A 26,459-nucleotide genomic window follows, 5' to 3' on the forward strand; every position below is an offset into this window, starting at 1 on the left:
TATGTTTAGGGAGAGGGCAGGCTCAATCTTTTTCTAGGCAGGTAGTTCCTCTTAATTTCAGTGAAAGTTATCTGCTTATATGATTGAGCTCTGAATTCTGTTATAAATGGCTGAAAGATTTATTCTGCCTTTTTTTAAAGGAAGGGTGACCTGCTCTCCAAGGTGCTGTTGTTCAAGACAGTGATTGCTAGATCCTCTTGTATTGATATAACATTAGTTGAGCTTTAAGTCTATTTACTTTTCTTTTCTGTAACTCTCAAAAAAAATCCAGCTTTGGAGGCAGTAGTGAATTGATACATGCTGCTTAAGGCTGTCTCCTAGGTTTTTTTTGGTGACTGTTTTTAAGAAAGTGTACTTTTTTGTTTTTTAATCTCCCTAAAGCCTTCCATTTTTTTCATGCTAGACCAAGGTGATCAGCTGAGCTGGACTGAAATTAGAGCCTTTTATCCACTTAAATAGAAGTGTTTTCCTATCAGTGAAGTAACGGCTACTTTCTTTTACCCTGTCTAGTTTTAATGCATATTACATATTGGAATACTGTCGTGAGACAGGTTTTGCTAGAAATGCTGAGCGACTTCTAAATAGGCAAATCTTGAAATTTAAAAATTATTTGTAATGAAACCACATGAAACTGAGTAAGATGAATCTTTTAAGATAACTATAGTGCAGATCTCAAACTGCATACCCAGGCATAGCCCTCTCTCTTAGTTTTGGCCTTCATAATCAGTCTGAAAAATCTACAGTTCTAGGTATAAAAATAAATTTTTGAAAACATGCAGTGGTGTCAGACTTTACTTTTTTTCTTGTGCCTTTGAAGCTTCCATGTAAGAAAACGGTTACTTTTAATAGCTTTTCTTGTTTTGTTGTACTGTAAGATCATTAGTATTACGAACCTTTCTTACGTGCAAGTATACCTCCACTTAATTCTGTGACAGTGCTGTGCATCTGTGTATAAAATAGCTTCCTCTGAATCATAATGTAGTTTCTTGGTTTGTGCTGCGGCTAACCATCATGTTTTAAGCAATCCTTTGCTCTCTGAAGATTGGCATTCCATTTGATATCTGTGCCAACGTGTGATCTTTCTACCCAATGCAGTCTGAAGTGTACAACCACTCTTTTTTTCCTGGACCAGAGTGTGTGTGGGGGAACTGCAGTGAATGTTTTCACATGGCTCAATTGCTGAGACTTTAGGGGAGAGACAAACAATTAGTCATAAGACTAGTAGCATGGTGCTCTCATCATTGCATACCATGCTACCTTGCTAGCTTTGGAAAACCAAGTCGCTATGCCCATGGCACAGTATCCTTCACCACTGGAGTTATTTAGAGGCATACTTTCTAATTCAAGTCAGAATATTTTGGGTGACAGGTTCCTTTTTCTTTCCTAGTGTTTCCCTGTCTCGATGGAAGGAAATGTTGTTTTCCTCATAAATCAGCAGGCTGAGCTATAAACAGAGATTAAAAAATAGCAAATATTTACCACTGATTCATCTTGTATGTTATAGGCTGCAGAATATCAGCTAGAATAAACCCTGGCAGAGGCAGAAAAAACAAAATTCTCTTCAGAGTACATGTACATTTTAAGCCAGAAGTGTGATAAACCTCCTGTCCTAGTTTGGAGCTTAGTTTCTGTCATGATAAACTGTACTGACGTGAGCCTCTGTTTGTGAAATTTAGGCACTAACAGCCTAGGATACAAAATGGAGCTTGAAAATCATTTGCACATGTGGAACAGCATGTTCTTCAACTGGCTCTTCAGAGGTGAAAGGCCAGAATATTCCCTGCTGCATGGCCTGTTCTCTGTTTCAGAGAATATGGGTATAGAGGAAGTCCCCTTTTAATAAAAGTTACTTATTTTAAAACAATTTTGCAAAGCAGTAAGATAGGACTATTCATATACAGATCCAAGTTATTCCTAATTGCGTGGTCAGGGAGCAGTAGTGGTTAATAACTTGGATCCTGATGAACTTTTCATATCAGCTTTTGGTTAGTGGATGTCTGATAAGTTAGCAGTACCCTCAGTTTTTCCTGGCAAAGGAGAAATCCTCTTTCTCTTTCCTAGCTGGTATGACAAGCAGCTCTGGTATTCTTCTCATGGCCCTGGCTAAGAGAGGAGGAGTGGGGCTCCAGCACTGTACCCCTCTCCCAGGCATTAGCTGCTGCAAATACATCTATGGCACATGAGGTGGGGAAGGGCATTCCTACAACCCTTTGCTGCTTTCTCTCTCCTCTCTCAGCTTTGTGGTTATTTTGAAACAATTTGGCTCAACTGTCCCCTCATTTTAGGCTTTTTTTTAAATTTTATTTTTATTATTATTATTTTTTTTGGTCAGTGAAACTGACCAGCATTTTTTTTCCCCTATCTTCAGGCTCAGGAAGCCAGGAATGTTGTGTCTTGTACTTCTTTTCACATTAATTTTGTAAGAGTTACAAGTTTGTTTTGAAAATACTGCAGAAACTGAAGAATTAAGCCTACTCATTTTCTCCAAGAAACTTCCTACTTAGCAAATGGAGAATAGGTGTCCTAGAGCCCTTTAAAGCCTTCATTAATTGTCTGACCTAAACTAATGAGCAAATAAGTGGAAAGTAAATGTTTTACTGAAATTATGTATTTCAAAAATCCATTTGATAGATGTCTAAGCAAGCTTGAAGTGGAAATTTAAATCTTCTATTTTAAATAACTTGTTCCACCAATGTACATATTTTCTTCTGAACTTTTGTGTTTTCTGAAATTTGAGCACTGGTTTTCTTCTTTTCCTTCTAATTTTGAAAAAAAGCCAAAGGAGGAGTTGGAGGCATATATAAAATGGCAGGTGCTTCAAAGTGTCTAAAGGGGTTAAATGCTGAAGTTGCATTCAGGCATTGAAGTGCCATTCATCTTTATTTTGAACATTTAGGTCTGTAACGTATTTGCAAACTAAGATATACGTGTATTGAATTTCCATCTCTGTTCTTATGATTCCAGTTAGTGTGTCGATTGCTGGAAGTGTTGCTTCCATCATTGAATTTCTACTGTTTTGCCTGAATTTGTCTGTTTTGCATGGGTTAGAGAGTGTTGTGACTTGGGAAGAAAATTCCTGTCCTTTATTGGTTTCTTTGTGAGCTTGATGTAACATCAACTCATATTTTTATTATGATTCCTAGCCAAAAAAAAAAAGTTGCAAAGCACTTCACAATTCTCATGCTTAATTACTTTTCTAAGAATTGAATGATTTCTGAGAGGATGTGTTTTTTCTGTTGTGTATGGAAAAGGGTTTGTCCTCCTGTTTTGATAGCCTGTAGCAGTTCTGATGGAGAATCCTAAAGACTAGGACTGCAACACTGACTGTAAGGAAGGAGTTGTTTTTCTTCTCCGCTCGTTCAGTCATCGGTGGTTCAGCTCTGTTTAATAGCTAGGATCAAACGTCACCTCCACATTTGGCAAGCTGATACCTTATTTGGTTTAAAGTTAAAGCCCATTTTGGCACTGAGAGCTGAATAAACTCATTCCAGAAGAGTAAATTTGGAATGGAGTTAGCAAGGCTTTGTGCCAGGGCAGCAGCAAAGTCCAGTAAGCTTCATAAATTAACATGCTGACACTTTTTTTTTTTTTTTAACACAACATAAGGTGCCCGTTAAACTATTTTCTGATGTGCTTGCTATTCAGCATTACCTGAATGAATCATAGATAGAAATTGTTATATTTAAGAAATATCTTTCATAATACATATTATAGAGTTAGGTACATTCAGGAAAAGAGTTAAAATACTTCACTAGGTGTGTAATGACATTTGTATTTAAGAACTGTAACATAACTCTTTGGACACCCAGCGCTGCCTCTAATAAAAACAAAGTCTCATTTTGTACTTCTAAAATGATTATTTCTATTTCTTGATTTAATCTGTGATCATTATTATATGTTTAGCTAACACATCATCATTTTGCCTTTTTTTGCAATGTGGTAGCTCTACCCTCCTGACCTTTTCCAGAGGAAAGCTTTTTGTAATTATTAAAGAGATGGTGAAGAGGTCTGGGGGAATCGAGAGGTTGATTTTTATGTTTGAGTCTTCTTACTTCCTGTTCTTTCCAAACCACAATGTTCTGATTTCTTTCCAAACCACAGTGTTCTGATTAATAAAATAGTTCTCTTAGCCATTACTGGATGATGAGAGAAACCTTGTCTTTCTTTGAGCTAGTGGTAAAATTTCCATCAGCTTCCATGAAGCTTGGGAGCCTGTGTGTGTGTATGTCTCTCTTTCAGTGGAAACACTGTGTTTTCTCCCTTCTAGTTTATTTTTGGTAGCAAAAGTTTATATCTGGAAAGAGGTCTGAATTAAAGTGTCAAGGGAAGAACAGTAATTTAGTTAAACAAGAAAATACTCATGCTTGTACAATTGTGACTGGTACTTTATTCCTGGTCTAAGCTTTAGCCTTTCTCTAGATGATCTTTGAGTCAGCTCTTGATCTCTTTCTTGTCTATAGTTTCAGAAGTAGAATAATACTTCTAATTTGAGAGTGTCCTCCGCTGTAAATAACAGATGATTAAAGTCTAGAAATGCTACTAGCTACAATGTTCCATTTGTGGAAGGTGGAAGGAAAATAGCAGGCAAAGCTGCCCTAGGTGTCTGGGGCTCCTGATTTCTTCTGACATTTCTCCTGGCTTTCATTTTAATTGCTTCTTTTTAGCTTTTGCCTTTACCTTGAGCTGCAAAAATGTTAGGGCCTTTCATATTTACCAGAGCAGAGCAAAGTCCTTATATACAGCTGCACTCCGACAGCAAGAATGCCATTGAAGCTGTCTCCCTGGTGTTTCCTTTGGGCTTGCTCCAGGTGTTTGGAGTCCCGTAGGCAATAGGAGACACTAGGGACATCGGTGGCATTTAAAGTACCGGGGTATGGTTCGCAGTGGCTTACTCTGTATCACTGAATTCAACAGGAGTTCTTCCATTGACCGTTCTGAGTGAGTGCATGTTGGTGTGTATGAGAGAGATACCTTTGTTAATGGCGATCTACTATGGTTTTGCATTAGTCTAGTGACTCAAAACCTGCATCTCGGAAGCTTAGAAATGAAAAATAGTTCATTTTGCATTAAGCCTGAAAGAGTACTTGTGTTTTTCTAAATGTAGAGCAGTCCAGACTTTTTCCAAGGCATGTGTCAAACTTTTAGATTGATAACTTGATTCAGTTTGTAGTCTCACATGAGATGAGACTTCATACATGAATGATGAGATCACATGTAAGGCTACATTCATTTGTGGTCCACAGTGCCAGATCTTCTGAATTTAAATTCTTTAAGCAACAGACATCAGAATGTTTTTTTTAATATGCAATTGTCATTTTAAGTTCCATAAACTACTCTAGTCAGTGTCTATTTTTCTTTCACCTTGTGGCTTGGGTTTAACATTTTAACAGCAGTTGCTATGGAAGAGTTATCCATGTTTATTAAGTCATAACAAACAGCAACAGCTGAAAGACAAATATGGTATTCTGTTTTAAGTATAAGGATGGGATGCGAGCCAGAGATCAGCAGCTTTAGAACGTAACTAGCCGCAAAGCTGGATCTCTGAAGGTTCTGACGAGCACTGAAGTTATTCAGACTTAACACTTACATTTAGTTTACACTTAAAGTATTTCTTCACTGTAATTTTGATTTCTGTTTGTTAAAAGGATGCTGTCACTTGTTCATGAATTAGTTTTCTTAACAGCAAAAGAAAATACTGAGTGAAAGTAATTAATTATGCATTTCACATCTTGCTTTTACTGGATTTGTTTGCTTTTTGTTCAGTGAATGTAGGGGTAAGTGCATAGCTTTGAGAAAACGTTCAAAAAATTGGCTGTATTGTGAAGAAGGATATAACCACAATGGGGCAAAACCAGCAGAAACATAACTATGGTAAACTTTTCAGTTTTATCAACATCTAGGTACTGTATCCTGAACAGTTAATGTGAAAACTGTTGGACACACATATGTACATACATACAGATTTAAAACCAGTATTTTTGCATCTGCTATTGAGGTATTCCAGTATACAGGGAGTTTAGGTGTGTAATGTCAATGCGAGTTAATATTATTCATTCCTACTGTAGTTGGGAACTTTAACTTTTGAAGTTTTTTAGTACTGTAGAAATCCAGGCTGGAATTTGAGGATAATCCCTCCACAGATTTTTCAAAGGAAATCCTGTCTCTACAATGTGAAGACAAATAAATCATTGTATGTACAGCTAGTGCTTTGAAATGTGAGTAAACCTCTCCTGACAGAAATTTTTGTAGAAAGAAAGATTTGGAAACAGTCTTGCTTACAATCCTTGCCAAAACCCAACAACAAATGGATGACAAAACCCCAAACCAAAAAACTGCATGGAAATCCCCAAAGTCTCCCTGAAGGCTGGGCTTTTCTCTAGCCCCTCAGTAGCATTTTAGCAATTACAATAGGTGTTACACTTTCCAGAGCTTAAAAATGACTTGCTAAAGTCTTTTCACATGAGAGAATGACAAGCTGTTTAAAGTCAGGACCTCCTAACCAACACTGAGCATATGCTGTGGAAGTTGTTATTCAGCATACACGGTATGGCTTGATGCAGTAGACACATTGCATCTTTGGAAGCTTCTGGAATTTCAGTAATGAAAACGATGATCAAGATGTCACAGGTATACTTTTAATACCTGTCTGGATAATGCGGTGCAAGAGCCATACTCTAAGACCCTGAACAGGCTACCACAGAATTACAGCTTTTCTCACTTGTAAAAACCAGTATTATTGTAACACCAGTGCAGAAAGGCCCAGTGGTTCACAGGGTCAGCATGAGGCATGTGCAGGTAGCACAAAGGTAAGTTTGCCTCAGAGCTGCTGCTTGCTCCTTTGTCTCTCATGCTTCCATAGCTTGCTGCCTTTCCCTCGATAGTCCTCCTGCCTCTAGAGTTGATAGGAAGGGGCAGAGTAGTAGAACAGGAGGAAAAAGTAGCTAAGGCTACCTTGAAGAGTGGCCCTCCATGGAGCTTGGAGAACTTCTTAAGAAATGGCTTGACTTCTGTATGCAGCCACATCTCTTGCTATAGAAGTTCTAATTTTCCCCTGTTGATCTCACTCCTCCTAGCCTGATCTGATCTAACAGTTGCCTTGCTAAGGCTTTGCTGGGGAGTTGTCATTAGAGGAAGAAGTACCAGGTGTGTGTAGTGAAGGAAGAAGGTGAGACTGCCTCCGTTAAGTAGGCCGAGTATCCTCTTTCCAGGGCCTGAAACAGCTCTCCTTGGTCTTCCTGCCTCTATTTCCAGCATGGCCTGTTCTTTCTCCCCCAGGAATCACCTTGCCTCCACCTCTGATTTTTTGTGTGTTTTTGGAAGATTTTAAAGGGGCAGATGTTTGAGAAATATGCAAGGTACAGGATGTGCATGTGAAAATACATCTGTAAATGACAGTTTAATCTAGCAATTTTTATTTGTGTTTAAGCAATGGCTAAAACCTTAAAGTGGGAGTCCTCTTAAGTGGTGTACAAATAGGCAGCAGGAGATTGATCCTTGCTGTGCCCAGTTTATTATCATGTGATGAAATAGGTAAACAAAGGAAGAGGGGGTTGCAAAAGACCACAAGGGCTTGGGTGCTAAGTAGTTGTTTCAGGGTGTTATCATGTATCAAAGTGATGTCTGCTGCTGAAGAAAAGTCAGTTTCTTTTTCTTTTCTTTCTTTTCTTTTCTTTCTTTCTTTTTTTTTTAACAGCTTGAAAAACAAATCGTTTTTAACTTAAAACCACATCAAACATGATTATCTGGTGCTGACATAGGTAGGGGACAATTTTTTTTCCCCTGGCCATTGGTCCTTTAGTGCTCCCTATGACTTAAGTAGTAGCTGCAGAAATCTTGCACCCCTCTAGTAATCTGCTTACATCAGACCACAGATATATAGGTATGGCTTGGTGACTAGCAGATATTTTTCATGTCCTAGATAGCTCCCTATGCTTTTGGTGGGATATGACTTTCATACTGGCTGCTTTAAATTGTGTGGTGTTGCTTTGCACCTTGCGCCTCACAGTTGGCTGCAGTAGCAGATGAAGGGAGCCTGTTAATAGTTCCCAGAGCTGTTTGGATAAAAGATGGCATATAAATATTTCTCTCTGCTACCTTAGATGTTGGCCACTTTAATTTATTCTCTTGTATGGTCTAAAGAGGGAGGGGCTGATTCTCACCTGTTCAAATACTTCCAAAGCTACATATGAAAAGTACCTATGTATAACAGATGAATCAGCGTTAGTGTAAGAAAAGCCTTTAGCAGATCTGGAGCCAGCCAGTGTTTGTCCATGTTTCACATTACAGTTCAGAGTGTAAACCCTAGACCAGTGCCCTGCAGCAGAGGAAGCATGAGTAGGGTCATGGCATGCTCTGGGTTTATCCAGCGATGGGCGCAGTGTGCTGACCTACTTAGAACGACATGTTCCGTACTGCAGGGTTTCCCATCTGCAGTGCTGTTTTCGGTTGAATGTTTAACTCTGTGTCAGGGAAAAATTTTGATGCAAGTGACTGAAGGTTTGGTAACTCTCTTGATACTTACAGCAGTCCATTTCTTTGTGTCTTCAGTGTCACTTCTAAAAAGCATTGTAATACATTAAAATGAAATGGAGGTATTTTAAGACAGCCAAGAAAGTGGCTAAAGGTCCAGATCTTCTTTCAAGGTATTTAAATAGCAAACTACCATTAAAATCAGTTGGGGTTAGAGCTAATCACCTAAAGTAGACCTGGGTGAATACAGGACCCTCTCTTGTGAAGGGAAACTGTGGCTTGCAACAGAGAAGTTTATCATCTCCTTTATCCTCCTTTTCTTGGTGGGGTGTGGCGGGGGGGGGATCAAGAGTTACTGTATGGAAGTGTCTGGTAATTCTTTGCTGGTGAAAATATAAATGATTACATTATGCTTGGGATATTTATTGAAGTGTGTTTTACTGTCTACCCTGATGGATGGAAAGTGTAGGAGGATTATTTTGTTATGCATTGTACATGGGTGATGAAATAATGGCTTCAAATTCTGTTATTTATGTTGGCAGTGAGAAACATAAATTGTTGAGATCTGTGTATCTGCACCAAAGATAAACCTAGCAACGTATTTCTGGTTGACAGTCAACATCCCCCGCCGATGTGTCACTTATGATGTAATGTCATTCTGTTCAAGTGGAAACCTCTATCTGTAGTTAGATGGGACAAAACTTAAATGCTGCTCAGAAAATTGTTAAGGGAAATTTGTTATGGGCATTAAGGCTATTTTAGTAAGAATGCCTTCTACTTTCTGGTAATATTAAACAGTCTGCTATCACATGCAAATTAAGCTTCAGTCTATCTCTGACTCTTGAATAAACATAAGTTAAATACTAGAAGGTATAATTCTGTAACTTTATATATGGGAGTCGCATAGATGCAAATGAAATAGGAGCTGGGCGTTTTGGGTGCAGAGCTGCTGAAGAATTAAGCTGTACAGTATAACCAACAACTAGGATTAGACCAAAAATTGTACCTGCAGGGTTATTTAGGCTCTACCCTGGTTTCATCACTACATATTTGTTTACAAACTTTTATTATTCCTGTTTTGGAGATGACACAAAATACATGAATAAGCCTGTATGTCAGGTGCATCATTTTCTTTGGACTAAATAGTATATGACTCAGGATAGTACAAGCAAGAATTCATTTTTTTGTTTTCCCTTTCAATGGATTTTCACTGTATTCTCAGTGGGTATGTAAAAAAAAAAAAAAAAAAAAAAAAAATTGTAATTTGCTAATGACTGTGCTTCCAGTATATTGATGAGAATAACAAATACTGTGGGGTAATTTTAGCTATGCTTTTAAAACAACTTTCCGGACAAAGGAGAAGATAAAATTCAAAGAGCAGTTTTTTCCTCCAGTCAGGCAAGTGGCACAATACTGATTACTTGTAGAGCTGTAGGGAAAAAAGCTGCTGCCTTAAATATTTCCCCTGCTTTCTGTGTATGGATGATGCATCAATTTCTACATTTTGGTCTGGCAACTTCCCTACCCTCTAAATGGGTGGATTCAGGTTGTGGTGTGATTGCTGTGTATTGGATGGAGCAAGGGTTTGTGCTGTAATGACATCTTTAAAACAACAACAACAACAACAACCTGAAGCCTTGGCTCTTTCAATATGCTGTTGTAACTCTGGAGGCACATATAATTTGACTTTAAGTTGACTTGCAAATTCGGTGCTGCATAATGTGAACAGTTAAACTGTTTCTGGGCTCTGCCTGCACGGTGCAGATTAGACATTCAGTTGCTTCAGTGCTTCTCTTTTGTGTAATTTCCTTTCCAAACTAACATACAAACACTATTGCAAATACAATCCTTGAGGAAAATTCTTGCCCTGCTGAATTCAACAGGGCTTGCTGTTACCTGGAACAAGGCCAGGGTTTCACCATGTTACTAACTATAAATGTTGTAAGAGAATATACTCAGCAGTGACCTAAGGTCCTTCTACAACTAGTCTCTGCTTCATGTTAGCTTGTGCATTGCTTTTTCAAATGTACAGGAAGCACCTGTGTTCTTGTCACGCTTTGTACATCAGCATTTAAAGGCAACTAGTAAATACCAGGCATTACAGAATAGCATGACGACATGCTTTGCTTCAGTGCTGGCAACAGAATGTTAAAACTGCTGCGGTGACCCTTTGCTCAGGTCTGGATATATCACTACATTGAACTGTAGCTCATGCATCATTTTTCTTGTAGGCCATAAGAATTAGTGAGACTACACTGGCCAGTTGTGCTTCCTGCCTTTATTAATATTAGGCTAGCTTTTACAGAAAAACGTTATTAAAGCACAATACTTCCTGCTTCTTACAGTTCTCCCAGGTATACGGTACAAAGCAGTACTTCAGTGAAGTCCCAACTGTGTTTGGCACGCTGGATTGTACAACAGCAAGGAAAAACCATGCAACAGCTGATTGTTTCATCCAGGGTTCCTTTCACCTTGGCTATAAGGCTGTAAGAAGAGATGCAGCTGGTAGGTTTAAACTAACTTTGCATGGGAAGGGTACTGACTAAGTGTCCAGATTGGAAGCACTCCCAGTAAGGACACGTTTATACTGCCAAGGGAGTTCATTTGGTGGTGTTTTTAACAGCCATCCCTGTTGTTAATGTTAACTTTGTCTATACATAGGTTATATTCCATATAGCTATATTTATTTAGGAGTGTCAGTTTTCTGTTTTTCAGCACAGCTATTGTAAAGATAAAAACCAACTGTAGCTCAGACTCAAAGGAATAGATGATTCATGCTGAAATACAGCTTGCTGGCATTCTTCAGTGCTAAAAAGTACAGCACATACAGTGTTTGGGAGGAAACACCCTGGCAGTGGAGGCCAGTGTGACTTGGAGAAGGGGCTAAAGAGCACAGGAGACACCAGTAAAAACTGTTACTGGGGGGTGGGGCTTGCCTGTCATTGTGTGAGGTTCGTTTTTGTTTATTTTAACATCAATGTGTTAAACTTGTTGTTTAGAAGTTTTTGCTTGAAGTCCTAAGTATAGGATAATCCCCTAAAATCTGGGGGTTTTTTGTTTTGTTTTTTTAAATCTTACTTCTATGCTGTCACTTTACAGAGGAGTTCTTGTTTTGCTTTTGTTAAAGGAAAGGATTAGAGGGTGGGAACCTTTGACAGGTTTCACAGTTGTATATTTTACCTTAGTGCTTCTGGAATGAAGGGTAGTAGCTCTGGCAACAGAAAAATCACCTTGTATTAGATTAGCACTGTGTCAGTGGAGGAAATCCAGAATGTTGCTTTTGGATGCAAGTTTTTTCAGGATGACATTGAAGTGGGCCAGTTGAGTGCTGTACATGGCTGTTGAGCAAGGGCTGTGCTAACTGCCCATGTATATAACCTGTATGTTTAGTGGTGGAAAAAAAATCTCCATACAAGGAAACACTGACTATTTGCATTTAAACCGACTAATATCAAACACTTCTGTTATACATTAGATGTATTTTGAGAAATGATTGGGGGGGGGGGGGAACAGTTGTGTACTCCAAGCAAAATTTATTAGAAGTCTATTCAAGGAAAAAAAAAAACCACAGAGACCTTTTGCTTGTAAGAATTCCAAGTCAGTTACCTGAAAGACAGGTATGAAAAACTTGTATATATTTTTTTTAAATCAGATACAGAGTAGAAACAGTACTTTTTAAATATCACAGGCAACAGATATTTAAGTCTTCAATCATAAATGGCATCAAAGATAGGTATTAATTTCACAGCAAAGCTGCATGCAGATCTAATTTAAAATTGAAAGCCTTTGAAATATAAAGCTTTTGCCATGAAATCTGCAATAATAAAGGTATGCTGCACAAAGATGTTTCTTTACCTTTGTCTTAATGACATTTCTGAGTAATAAAGACATATGTACATTTAGATTTGGCTGGTAAACCATATTTTAATTAATAAAATTCTGCATAAAATGCTATTTTACAAAATTGCACTACCCAGATGTCCTTATGGTAAGTTGGGCAAGTAAATAAAAATGCACTGAAATGTTTTATATGTGGAAAAGGGCAAAAATCAAATAAGGAACTTAATTTTATTTTTTTTAAATCAACAACAAAATGGCTCTGTACAAAAAAAAAGCAAACATATGTACAAAATGCTACAGAGACTAAATACATTTTGATAATTTCAATCCTTTACCCATGAGAAATACAGTAAAAGCTTTTGCCATCTATAAGGTGCTGAAGAAACCAAATCCGATTTTTTTTTGTATAAAGCCATAGTTGTTACCATCCTGTGCCTTAATTTCATATATTGTTTATGTTTGCCTTTGTTTAAGGAAAGTATATGTTTTCAAATACTTGTTCATTCAGGAAAAAAAACCTAAAATGTATCAGTTTTCAATATGTATGACTTTTTTTTCTGTACTAAATTCCTAAAAAAGAATGTGTAGCTCAGGTTTTGTTAACATATATATGTAGTGAAATAAAATCAGTACATGATACTTGTGAATATTTTTCAGGTGGCTATGTTAGAAAACTTTACACTAACACTGTTTACGTCCTGCTTAAAATTCATGTGATACGTAAAAACACTAAACTGTCACATTTCATGTTGCTGACTATTACAACATTTTGATTACAACCATTTAAAGTCAGACATCAGTAGCAGGTTATTATTGTCTATGCTTATATCATTGTCTGTCTCTTCATTAAATCCTGTTTAGCAAGGTTTCATACCTCTTGCACTTTCTTACCTTTTAACAAAAAACACTATAGCTTTTTGTGGAAAAAAAAAGAAAGGTTTAGCCCATACCATTGCACCCATTCAGAACACTTCTAAGTTCCCCTGTTTTTTCACTATGCTTGCTTGAGATTTTATAATGACTGTGCATATGTTACAACATACAAGTGCAGGCAAAAAAATCTGTATTATAATTTTTCATACATTGTAAACCAGTACAATAGGCAAACCTGTGATACAGCGAAGTGAAAGCAACATGTGCTGCCAAGCTAAAAATAATTTTGAAACTCAAATAACTTTTTTTTTGTTAATAGTAAACAGCAACTTCCCCTCTGTAACACGTGCATGTTGAAAATATGTATTTTTTTTTCCATAATGCTACATGATAGTACCACTAATGCTCAAAACAGGAACAGCCCACCCCAAACCCCCATGGCAATTCACCTGTGTACCTGTCATCAGGCTTTTCCTATTCTTGTGTCTCAAAAAATGTTTAAAACAACGAGTACTTAAATGTTGAAACGATTCCTCTTGTTTCAGAAAAGTTTAGCTTTTGACGCTGTAGTCGTTGCTGTAATACTGCTGGAAAGTTTGGCGGATGGGATGGGATGAGGATGAACTAGATGGCCTCTATGTGAGACTGCAAGCAAGAAAACAGAAGGCCTGCGTAGCATGTTTTCTAGCAGCTTTATGCAGATGTGTTGTAGAGATGCAGCATAAATAAGTAGGAAAAAAAATTCACAGCCTCTTGACATAGTTTCCAGGGAAAGTACCAAAGAATTTGGTTCTTCTTGAGGTTCCTGAAATTAGAAGCAATAGATGAAAGATGGGAAACAATAGGAAATCACTATGCAAGTGTGGCCCCCTTTAAAAAAAAAAAAATTTTTTTTGCAAATGGTGGAAATATTTACTGTTTTTTACAATACAGCTCAGTTATTTTGAATTTCATTTGAGAGTTGTGAATTTTAACAAGTTACAACTGCAGGAAGGAAAAAAACAAACAGGCATATCTGATTAAGTTGTTCAGCCTGATTAGATTTAATACAAATCTTAATGTGCTGAAATTTCAACTTGGTACATGAAAATCATTTAACTTGAACACTGTCAGTTGTAACTGAATAATGTGGATTTTTGAAGTGCCCAGGACTAATAAGATGATAAAGTTAGCCAGAGTGCTTGTGAAAGTTTATGTAAAGATCAAGCTACTTTTTTCTAGGCCTATTTATGAAACCTGTATTTGTTCAGTAATACTTGGTTCTTAAAAGTAGTCAAATCTGTAGAGGTATTCATATGAGTAAGCTTTACATCATCAGGTCTTAATGAAGAGAGACATAATAGTGCATAATTGATTTTGTGTCCCATGAGAATGACAACAGTGCTTTCTAACAGACTAGAGGCACATGTCAATTTGTGGCCAGCAATTCCAAAGTACTCACTAACTTCAGTAGATTTTGGTTGAGATTTCTCCTGATAAAGCCAGGTTCAGGTTTATTACATTGAATACCAAAGTGTAATTAGGTTATAAGATACTAAACAAACTGAGGATAGCAAAGGTCATGAATAAAACATAAATGAAAAAGCAACCAAATTAAAACATACCCACAAACCATCCATCATCACATTTTTCCATCACATCAATGACATCTCCCTCTCTGAGCTCCAATTCATCTTCATTCCTAGGGGTATAGTTATACAGAGCCTGAAACCTTAAATAGGACAAATGATGCATTTTAAAAAAAAGTAAAAGTTCTTTGTATCTCTGCTGAAGTAGAAGAGCAGGTTCAGACATTAAGTGATACTTACAAATACAGGGGAAAAGGGTTTATTTTGCCTGGTGGAAGACTTCAGGGCTAGGTCTGTTCTGTAGCAAGTGTCCTGCTTTATCTGAAAGGTAACTCATCAGACACGAAAGGCTGGGGACTCGAGGCAAGCCTGATTGCTCCTCAACTGGTTCATTTGTTAAATCAGCTGGTTAAAACACAGAATTCTAATATTTTGAAAAAAGCATTATTTTATAGTTGAGTCACTGGGAACACAAAGACTTTTAGAAGGGAGGTTGTAAATGGGCTAGCCTCTTAACTCCCATCATCAACACCTAACGTTATGACTTTGCCTGTAAGGGTCAGAAAGCTGAGCCTACACTGCAGGTGCCCTGTCACATGGCCCAGCAAAGTGCCACACAGTATAAGCCAGGGGCCTCGCGTCCCTCTGAACGCAGGGAGAAGGGTGCAGAGGCAAGGGGCTCACAGGCTGGCACTGTGACAGGGGAGCTTCCTGGGCTCCTCAGTAACTACTGCTGAGGAGAGATGGGGCACTTAAGAGCACTGTATGTAAAAGAGGTGCCTCCTTCTGTGGGGAAGGTGGAGAGTAATAGCTACCTGAAAAAACCACAGATGAAAGCAAGGGTGTTTTTTTCTTAAGCTGTCCTTTTACACTGAACCAAGTGGCCAGAAACTGGTTAGTGTGGAGAAGCCTAGCTCAAATGTGACTGAGGGAAGTGCCCCCTGCCTGGGTACTGGCAAGGAGCATCTTTCAAGTTTATTCCTCCCCTCAAGCAGGCTTCCCTAGAGCTGCCACCTCACCAGCAGGAGCTCCTTTGCTTATCCTATGGTTTTTCCATATTTATTCTACTCTGGGAACAGAGCAAAATGTGAGTCACCTACCTACAGGGTTGAAACAGATCTTCCAAATGGTTTCTGTCCAAAAGGAAGAGTTGTTGGGGGTAGTAAAAAAAAGTGTGAAAGGGAGAAAAATTTCTGTGAAGAAAATCCCAGAATTCCCTATTCCTCTGGGGTAGAAGAAGGGAAAAGAGATGAACTGAGCAGGTGGAAGCAGCAAGATACTGTTGCCAAAGTTGATGTCCTCACAATCAAAAACCACAAGTAAGGAGAAGTTAGTTTATGACTTCCTATCTCTTGGATATAAAGGCCTCTGTATCTGCCTTGAGTATGTCTGACTGTCAGAGCAGTCTCAGAGCTGGACAGGTAATAAAACAGATTAAGATGGGGTAAGTAGTTAGAGAAAAAGCATATATAACAAGTATGTGTGGAGTCCCTTCAGAAGAGGGATGCTAAAATGAGGAAGAATGAGTAGCTGCAGTACATGTGGGAAAGCATGAAACACCTGAGACTGCAGCTGCTAACAGGAGTTGAGAGCAAGGTTAGACAGCAGAGCTGCTTTAGTTCTTAACACCCTCCCCAAAACAGAACAAAACTTGCAACCAAACCCTGAGCTAGTGAGAGGCTGCAGTCGGTGATGTAAGAGAGGAAACTCATTATTCACAAAGCCCCCCCCCCCCCCCCCCCCAAAGTTGAAGAAGGGATGTGAACTGGATAAATGGAAAGAGGTATGAGACTACCAAAGTTGTTAGCTTTCATTTTGCATCAGGTTTTAGTAGAGTTTCTTGGATATGAAAGAATGTCAGTAAGCTCTTAATATGGGGAGTTGAGCGTGCTTGGCAAACAGCCCACAGGAAAAGCTCATGGTTCTCTGCAAAAGCCCATGAGCTCTGGGGAGGCAGCGTGTGTCAGCTCTTCTACTGTCTTTGCCCCAGCTAAGACTGTTTGCATGTAAAGGAGCAGGGCACAACTGTATAATTTTTACAAAGGAAATAATTGTCATTTCAAAGTATTGAAACAAAACATCATCATCATGATGTTCATTTTTTTTCCCCCCTCCCTTAACAGTTCACTGACTTGAGGTTGGTACAGAAGATTTTAATCAGCTCTGTATCATTCAGGCAAAGTTTCCATTGGCTTAAATAGGACTTTTCTTTATGTAATAAATTCCTATTCCTGAAAGTCCCACTGGAAACTTCTATTTTCAAACTTGTGCTAGGCTCAGTGTAATGATGATCTTCTTGAATAAATATACTTTTTTCACATTGCTGATTTGAAGAAACAAAAGACAGTGGAGGAAAAAATGATTTTTAACTTAAGTTCTCACAACTGGCAGTTACCTCCCCAAATCTGAGAAGTCTGATATTTTTACTTTAGATTTCATCTAAATGCTGTGAATCATATTAACAAAATAGAATAGGACTGGTAATTTAACCAATTACCTTTGGTAATTTACCTAGCAGGAGTCAGAACAATTTGTGCAAAAATAAAATGGCAATAACATTTTCTGTCATGCTTATCATAATTCCAGAAAGGCAAGAGCTATGATGATATTCCAGAACTAATTAAAGTACAGGAGTTGCAGATGTAATGTGTCATGAATTAGTTACTCAAATACAATAATGAGAAGTTCCTAATTAGCACTGTTTTTACTTTAGAAATCTAATTTTAGTTATTTCCATCTAATCCATTTTAATATTTCCTTTTCTAGTCACTTCATTCTCTCTTCGATAATTAAAAAATTTCTTAAATATGAAAGATTCTACTGCCATTTGCAAGGTTGAACAATCAAAGAGGTTGGCAATTTGAATATATTTCTGTTTATATTTTAGACATAAATTACTTCAGTCATATACTAGTTTGAGACTATGTTGAAGAAAGTTAATCAGATAATTATTGCTTACAAAATAGAAGTAGAAGCTTCAGTGTGCTCAAAAATACTGGCAGGAGCTTGAGAAAAGTTTTCCGTGAGATCAAAACCAAAATGTCCAATTTTCATTAAATGTTGTCTGTGGTCTAATTATTGGATAACTCTTTGCCCTTCTCTTCTCCCTTGCTATTTCTTTAAGTGACTAACAGACAAAATTCTAAATATTTTTAGATGTTAAACCTGAATTATATTTAGGTAATTTCATCTAATAGAGCCTACTCCAAAGCACTCCAAGGCTAGTTCAAGGATGACTACTGGTTTCAGAGATCAGTGAAGCAGGACCTGAGTGCAAGACTAAAAAAACAAAAGAAAAAACCTTGCACTGTACTTGTGTTGTAATGGTAAGCACCCAAATACCATTACCTGTTTTATCCCAAGTGCTTATTTTGTTTGTGAAAATAAGGCTTAGGATCTAGGTTCTTCTGCAGTATTTGGAAAGGCTTCCATATATCTAATTTTGCAACATTATCCATTTATTTTTTCTGTTAACATCCAGAACTGTTTCTGAATAATTTGTATCAAGTCAGTGAAGCAGATGAATTGAATTAATATTAAATCTTTAACTGGCATTCCGCTGAGGAGATCTAATAATGAGGAGAGAGATGAAAAAGTCACACTTTATTTTTACACATACTGCAACTAAGGCTTTATTCTCTGGGACCTTCTTGGGTATCTTCCTACATCATGCAGTTATCTGTAATTCTCTGAAATCTCTTCATAACTGTACTTGGCAGATTAACAAATTATTTGAAGATGTAATGGCTATGGTTTAAATGTTACGTTTTTGGTTTAGTAGACAAGAAGTATACTTACGGTTCCCCCCCAGTGTGTATGTTTTCATGAGCAAACACAGGGCGCTGTGGCTGAAATGAAATGATATGAAATGTAACAAAGATATATAGTTTGAATTTCAAATAGTTGGATAGTGGCATAACACACAGTCCCTTGAGAGTTCATATTCTATGTTGTGTAAAACCAACAACCTTCCCCCGACCTTCCACCAACAAACCTCACAATAAATTCTTAAGACATAAGGCAAGCAACAGAACTTTTGCAGGTTTAAAGATATGATTTTGGGAGAATATAATGAAAACTAAGACAAAATTGAATTTAATCTATTTGTACTGTAGTAAAAACTTGGAATAGACCCTACTGCCTCTTCACTAACACTGAAACAAATAGCATTAGAAAAATCAGATGGAGCAGAAGAGCATTATTATACATTCCTTAGGTGAAGTATATTTTTAGCTAAGCAGAAATAAAATCTTCTGTATTTAATGGCAGAGTTTAGAATATCTATAGACAAACAACATCCCAATTCACATTACACACAGAGAGTACTAACTTGGCAGGCATATCATGCTATACTGTAATTAATACTGTTTGATCTGAAGAGGGAGCACAAAGTCATGCAGGCTGTTGGGAGGCAAAGAGCAGAAAATTTTTGAAAGAATGCATGTAATTGTGTGAAAATAACAGTTAACACGTTTACTTAAGAGGAAAAAGTGGTATGTATTTCCAGTGCAAAGTTTTATGAAAAGAATTCTTTTCTTTCTTAACTGAGCATCACCACTAATATGTAATAAATCTGGAAATGACATAAATGAAAAGTATTACCCTCCTAGGGAAATCCTATCCTGTTTAGAAAGCCACTGACATATCTATCAGAATTTGGCTCAGGCCAGAAACAGGGGAGGAGCAGCTGCTTGGAAGAGCTATTGATGTGTGGTGATCATATTCTTTGTTGACTGAGGATGCCCTACCATCACGCTGAAGAGACTGCCATACAAGAGGCTGATACAATTTTGAGAACTGCATCTGCTTTAGCAGTGTGGATATCAAACATAACTCATACCACTTCTTTTTCTTTCATGAACTAAGAACTGCAGCCTGATCTTGATGCCTTGGAACTTGTCTTACTGCTCCATGCTTTTGTCTTTCTTGGGTTTGACTATTCCAATAAATTTTGCTTCAGTTTACTCTCAAAGATGATGCAGTCTTCCATGAGACAAGGCCATGGTAACTAACCCCTGGCCTGATGATGTAAGTTAAATACTAAAATGCAGTATAGTGGTTTTTCTTTTTTTCCCCCTCCCATCATCTCCAGATGAGGTAGTTAATTTCTTTTCATGATGTTTGTATGTGTAAAGGCAGACAACACTGAATATTTTCCACTTCACCTTTAAAGTCTGTAGACTATACTTTTAAAAACAGTAGGGTGCCTAACAATGCAGGCCAGTGAATAACAGAATTTTTATTCATATTAATGAGAGCTAGGTGGGAAAGATGTTTTGAAAGAGTTTTGAAAAGTTTCTTTTTTTTTTCTTTTTTTCTTTTCTTTTTTTTTACTTTTTAACTTTTTGACTGTCTTCTCTCCCTCACTTACCTTTGCTTGACTTGTGTACAAGAAAGATGGATAATTTTACTGAGAAATCCAATAATAAAGATTGAAAATTAGACATTTCAGTTCCCAGTAAACATCCTTCAACAGTTGGCTTGTCAAGCAAGAACAAAATATTTCACTGGGCAGATGTCTTGGTGTTTGGATTCAAATCTGACCTTATTCTCTGCTCATCTTTCATCAGGTCTGTAACTGAGCTAATGCCAAAGATAGTCAAAGGCACAAGAGAACTCAACCAAGGCTAAGGATTTTCTTGCAAACTGTGAAAAGTCAACATCCTAAACAGTATTACAAATGACTTAATGCTTTGAATATGTACCACATTGAGAAGAAACATGGTAGGTCAATACTATCATCTTTTTCTGTATATGTTTCAACAATTTAAATAGGAAATGTTTTATTGCTAGTTAACTACTGTTGTTAACCATAAACGGATTATAGAAGATCAAGGTGAGTGAATATTTTCAACTTTATGTTGTAGCTACAGAGAAAAATGGCAGAACTAGAATCTGGGAGATCTAGGGTAGAGTCAGCTGTGCTATGTCTAAACAGGGGGACCTTGGAGCATTGCCTTCATCTGAATGCATGTCTTAATACTACCCCAGCTCATATCAAGAAACCTTCTCCCCATCTTCTTTTCCGTCAAAGCTCTTATTCCTGTACACAGTGGTATTGGCTGGAAGGGGACTGATGCAAGTCCTGGCTAATTGTGCTCAGAAAATACCATGAAATCTATCTCCCCATGAAAGCTCTTGGTGCAGAGGATTTCTAACTTGCAAATGTTGCTCAGTTCACTAGACCTATCCTATTTCCTAGGTAAAAATTTTAGGGCCTCATCTCAAAAATGTTCAAAAATGTAGTCAAGTATGGTCTCAATTGCACAGCTGATCTTTTGCATGATTGTTGTGTGTTCGCATATAATAAACTTTTATATACCTGAGCATTTAGTGTGTACAACTGGACTCCTGTAGTTTTGGAATTAAAATCATAAATGCACTCAATATGCACCCATACAGTCCCCTTAAAGTAGTGGTGGCATATCATTCATTTGAAATAACATGCCTGCCATCCACAAAAAATTAAAATAGGGCTTAATCTTTTTTTTTTTTTTTTTTTTTATGGATCTTATACAAAGTTGGGACTTTCTCTGTGATTGTGATGGTGTTGATCTATTAATACATGAATCCTGGCCTCCCTACTGTTGAATTTGTTCAGTGATGGAGAAAACAGTGCCCTCTCATACCTAGTAGCAAACACAAGTCTGCCCAAAAAATCACAGGACTTTAAAAGTTATGAAAAACTGCATATTTTTAAGAAAAACATTTTAAAAAGGGAGCCAACAGTAAGACAATACCCTAAAATCAGCAGTGAGTACATGGAAAACAATTCATCCTGTTATCAGTTTTAAGGGCCAAATGTTAAGAAGGAGATGCAGAAATTAATTTAGTCCTGAAGTGAAAGTAAAAAATAATGCATAAACTCTTACTCTCATACAGATTTTTGCATAATTTGAATAAGATTTTTGAGCCAAACACAAACTCTAAGTATAATCTGAGCTTCAGGCTACATAGAATTGTTATAGTTTCACACTGCTATGAAAGGAAGGGCTGAGGAGCATGACAGTGTGGAATAGCAGTGCTTGGAGAAAAAGGGCAGTATCAAGTGAATACAACACAGATTACCATAGCAACAAAATATTTTGAAAGAGGGACATGCATTAAAAACAAGAATGTAGCTTCGCAAAAGCCTGTGTACATGCAATGAATTATAAATTTTTGACTATTGGACAGTTTTAATAAACTAGAAATACTTTGAAACAAGAGGATCCATTCAGGAAAAAAAAAGGCTAAATCATATAAAGAATTTTGACCTCTTACGTTTTTCTAGCACTGGAAATACTATGCAATACTGCAGAGATACAATACATTTACGGAATCATAAGTTTTGGTGCACAAAAACCTGTTGGCTTTACTTAGACATAGCATGGAAGCACAACAGGAGCAAAACATGGTATATTGACAGTATTCAGACACTTGGGCAAAAGCAGAATACTGAAAGACTAGACACTGAGCTCCTTTTATATGGAAATGCTATTATTGCACACTGGGCATACAGTACCATACCCTGTGTGAATAGCTGTGACCTCTGACAGGTGAGCTGCAGGATCTCTTAGTCATCACAGGGCTACGAGGAGGTTTACCCATAACAAATATCTCTCTCTTTAAATCAGCCTAGAGAAATCATAAAAACTGTGTCAATTGAGAGCTTCAGAATGAAGCATCATGGGATTTTTTGCTGCTTCATTCATATGTGCAAATTGGACATGCTTTCCTTGATAACAAAGGGCAAGTGTGTTATAGGTGCAAATAATGAATAGTGCTGTTAAGATATGGTATTTTCATTGTTTCAACTGTATCTTTTTTCCAAGGGTTTGCTTCTCTGGCATGTAAGTTTGCACAGTTAAAAGATTATACATGCACAATGCATTTGGTATAAGAACTGGCACTAAAAACGTGCCCACTGAAGCACCCCTGTTAATAATACAGAAAGCACAACAGCAAACAGCAGAAAGGCGTAGGTGTCTTTAAAATACCACTAACAGTTGTTGTAGCTCTTATCTGTTAAAAAGACGACAGACCTTCCTTACCTTCTATATGCAAATTTAAGTACTTGACGGAAAGTACTTCAAAGAAAACTTCCAGTTTTGTTAAGGGCACTGTTAAATCAGCTAAATATTTGCCAAAATCAGCACTTAAGGAGATGTGAGGCAAATGTGAATTTGGGGAGGGGTGTGTGTGGGAAGAATGTGAGGGAAGGGGAGTGCTGAGATTGGAAACCTCTCTTGGCACATTCTAGTAGCAAATAGTCACAAAATCCAAAGAAGAGAAGAAAAAGCCCCTTTTAGGAGCTGAGAGGGTGAATAAGAAAAGAAAGGGAAACCCAAGGGAGGGGGCAAAGAGGCAGGAAAACATTGCACATCCCTCCTACCATCACAGAGGGTGGTGCGACTTCCCACTGCTAGCTCCTTGTATTCTGCTGTCCAGAATCCTGAGGCAGGCTTTAGATTTGAGCAATTTCCAACTATACATATGTGTGTGTGTGTGTATATATATATATGTACATATTTATGTATGTGTGTATATATATATATGTATGTACAGTTGGAATATATATAACTACTTTTTTTTTTTTTACAGTAATAAAAATTACCAAGGTATCATCAGTATACAGTTTACTTTTAAGAGCTCTCTGAACAACTTCCTTTCACTTGCGGTATTTGAATCTTGGAAACATCTCTCATGTTCTTTCTGGTCTAACGGTTGTGACAAGATTTTAATCATGACTTTGTGGTACAGTAGTTAGTGGACAACATGCAGAAGCAGAAAGGGATAGGAACTGTCCTTCATTCTGAAGTCTGGTTTGTTGACTAAGCAGCAAGAAATGATGACAACCAAAAAGATGTTGCAGTGTTTTTATTACAATTCTCCATCCTGACATTGTAGTCAGTTTTGACTATGGAAAGCAGTAGTGTTTGCTCACCTTTGAGAGGAAATAAATCTTCATCTTATTATGGATACTTTGTGGAACAAATCTGTTATCAGTGGGAGCATGTCTATTAATTTCAACAATTTTCAAATAGGTAACTCTATACTCATTAAGCTTATAGAGGAAACTCTTCCCCAGACTTCAGAAATAATTCAGCTTTGAAATGGGTTGAAAAATAGAGAATTAATAGCTAAGTAGAACTGTGTAACAGAAACCCCAGACCTCTAGTTCTTCTCAGTACTCAGGCTCTAGGGTCTGTATAGATGGCCTCAGCCATGTCCCTTGGTTACTTGTGTGCCTTCCCACCATGCCCAATAAAGAACAGTACACATGACTGCGAGGTTCCCCAGGAACAGATCTTGTAACTCTCAAAAAAGGTATTACTTACATTTATTTTCATATTGGATACCATGTCTTGTTCAAACAAGGACAAGGAATGTCAGGGTCACTTAGAAAGAATTTCAGTGCTTTTTCGCTAGATGAGGAATTTTCTGAATTTTGTTGGTTAGACTAAGTAAAAAGCAGCCATCAAAAACACTGTACAGCTGCTGAATTATTCAGAATTTCAGAAATGGGTGCAGTAGTTTGTTTTACCCCTTTTTGTGGTAAAACATTCTTAAGTCCATGATAAATTCATACCCTGGCAAGAACCTTGATGCCTCTTCCTTCCTTAAGGAAAAGTCACCAAAATGGTGGTTCTTAAGATTTCTTAAAGCCCATTACATATGGGCTTTCCATTAACACGCAGTCTAATATTGTAGTTTTTCACCAAGTATATATTTTTTGCTACATATTAAATGATTATTTTTGGTAGTCTTTCAAACTTTTTACAGGACTTTTTCTCCTTTTCACACACACAAAAAATTGACCCTCTGGAAGACTCGAACCCTCCCCTCTGGAAGTGGAAATTGCGTTTGGGTCTAAGCTGCACTGGGAATTGACTTTGCCCACCTAGAAATTGATAGGCTCTTTCCAGATTTCATTTTTCTGGCACGGAGTTGCAATGCTGACATGAATTGTAGCTGTGAAGAGGCAATAATCTTTGTTCAGTCTTTGTCTAACAGGACTGGTATTTAGAATGTAACCCTCTGCTGCATAGTGCTTTACTGAGAAATGCATGACTGTTCTCTTAAGTGTTATCCTGAAACTGAAAATGCTTTTAAAGTACAATGTCACTTAGTTTCATGTGCTTGCATAAGATTCTGTTTCCTTGAATTAAGTAAGAGTTAGACTGAAGTCCTGATACGGACTTTGAATTGAGTTGATGGCCTGTCCCATTAGTGGTATCTCCGTAAGTTATTTCATTGTATATAATGGTTATAAGTTTTACTTTGTTTTTCATTTGAAGAAGGCCTATCACAATATTCCATGTGCTTATGTTATTTAATATTAGTAATTGAGACAATACATCTGAAAAGATCAAACTCAGTATTAGCCTTGCAGTTAAATGTATGTGAAGACTTGCAGCAAACCACATTCAAAAAGTGTGGTTACCTTTAACTTCGGTGAGTCTTTCTCCTGTCGGTATAACAGTTTAAAAAGGAGAGGAGGTGAGGGGGAAGCAGCAGCAGACAGGGATGTTGTAGAAACAGAGTGAGAAGTTGGTGCCTTGGCAAAGTGAAATGGATGATTAGAAAAAAGGTGGAAGGGAGGATCAGACTTTCCTGATACCCCTCTAGAAAGTAGAGCTAGCTTAAACATTTACGAAAAATGGGAAGTAACTGTGTTGTAAAACCAGCTGTGAAGGACATAAAATGCACAGTGTGGAGTCATGCAACTAACCTGAACAGTCAGAAATGTGATGCTACTTTTATTATTAGTCAGTCTACTATGCTGGGAGGAAATCCTGCCCTCACAAACCAACACAAGTTGCTGTTAATGGCACTGGATTTCTATTTTTATTGTTTTCTCTTTGGTTTCTCACTGGTCCTTGTCTTCAGACAATACACTGATTTTTTGCTTTTCCAGTCACGTAAAGGCAGAAGAGGCCTGCAAGATCTTTCTAATTAACTAGTTTTATATTCTGCATGGAAACATATTATTCTATTTGATTTACATATTTGTATGTGCCAAGCAAATTAACTGCCTGAACAGTCTGACTGTTGAAATAAGCACTGGACAGAAAAAATCTGTTCTAAAACTTCGCTTAGAAACCACACATACTGTGTAGCAATATAGTGGCATTTAACAGCTAGCACATATTTGGCATAGTTCAGCACAGTGCTGTCCAAAAGAGGAAGTGGGAAGTGCTCCGGGGGAAACATTTCTTTAACTGCCAACCATAATCTATCTAATCTGTTATTAATAGACATTCTCGGAAAAGAATCAATTATAAATACTACTGAGTCTCTGTGGGAGACACGTCTCTCTCTCCGTCTGAAGAGTGCTGACAGGATTTGCTTGCTGAGGCCTCATGCTCTGAAGCAGAGGCACGTAATAGGCAAGCAGGGAAAATGGTCCCCTGGCTCTTTGCATTGGAACTTCGATAGCAACTACCAGGGGCAGTAGGGAAGGGATCAGCGGAATCCGGACACTGCGGATCTTACAGTGGTGTGACGCTCTCCTTCCTGAAACCTGGAAGATTTGAGAAGGGACTGTACCTAACACTGACAATTTTTATCCCATGCAATAATATAAAGCTGTGACTGTGCATAACATGAACATGTACATATAAAAAAAAAGCATAGAAAAATTAATTATACCAAGTAAGCTATCTGAACATAGAAGCCATGTTTTACAGAAATTAAAATACCTTATCGATATTTGGTGAAGCATAA

At 37.5% G+C, this 26,459-nt stretch overlaps 1 protein-coding gene and 1 long non-coding RNA gene across 3 annotated transcripts in view; one reads left to right on the forward strand and one right to left on the reverse strand.

Annotated features, from left to right (window-relative positions):
* Positions 1–26,459, forward strand: part of LOC112986132 (uncharacterized) — an 82,299-nt gene that overhangs the window by 37,711 nt on the left and 18,129 nt on the right. For both annotated transcript variants that reach the window (XR_010389051.1, XR_003259938.2), the window contains exon 3: positions 20,321–20,474. This is a non-coding gene — a long non-coding RNA (uncharacterized LOC112986132). The remainder of the gene's footprint in view (positions 1–20,320; positions 20,475–26,459) is intronic.
* Positions 11,983–26,459, reverse strand: part of SORBS2 (sorbin and SH3 domain containing 2) — a 168,951-nt gene continuing 154,474 nt past the window's right edge. Inside the window, 5 exon segments of the mRNA XM_064511053.1 lie at positions 11,983–13,987; positions 14,787–14,893; positions 18,549–18,598; positions 22,260–22,367; positions 26,435–26,458. Coding sequence (XP_064367123.1) covers positions 13,926–13,987; positions 14,787–14,893; positions 18,549–18,598; positions 22,260–22,367; positions 26,435–26,458 — 351 coding nt within the window. The 3' untranslated portion in view covers positions 11,983–13,925.

Source organism: Dromaius novaehollandiae, chromosome 4, assembly GCF_036370855.1.
Source record: "Dromaius novaehollandiae isolate bDroNov1 chromosome 4, bDroNov1.hap1, whole genome shotgun sequence".
Lineage (NCBI taxonomy): Eukaryota > Metazoa > Chordata > Aves > Casuariiformes > Dromaiidae > Dromaius > Dromaius novaehollandiae.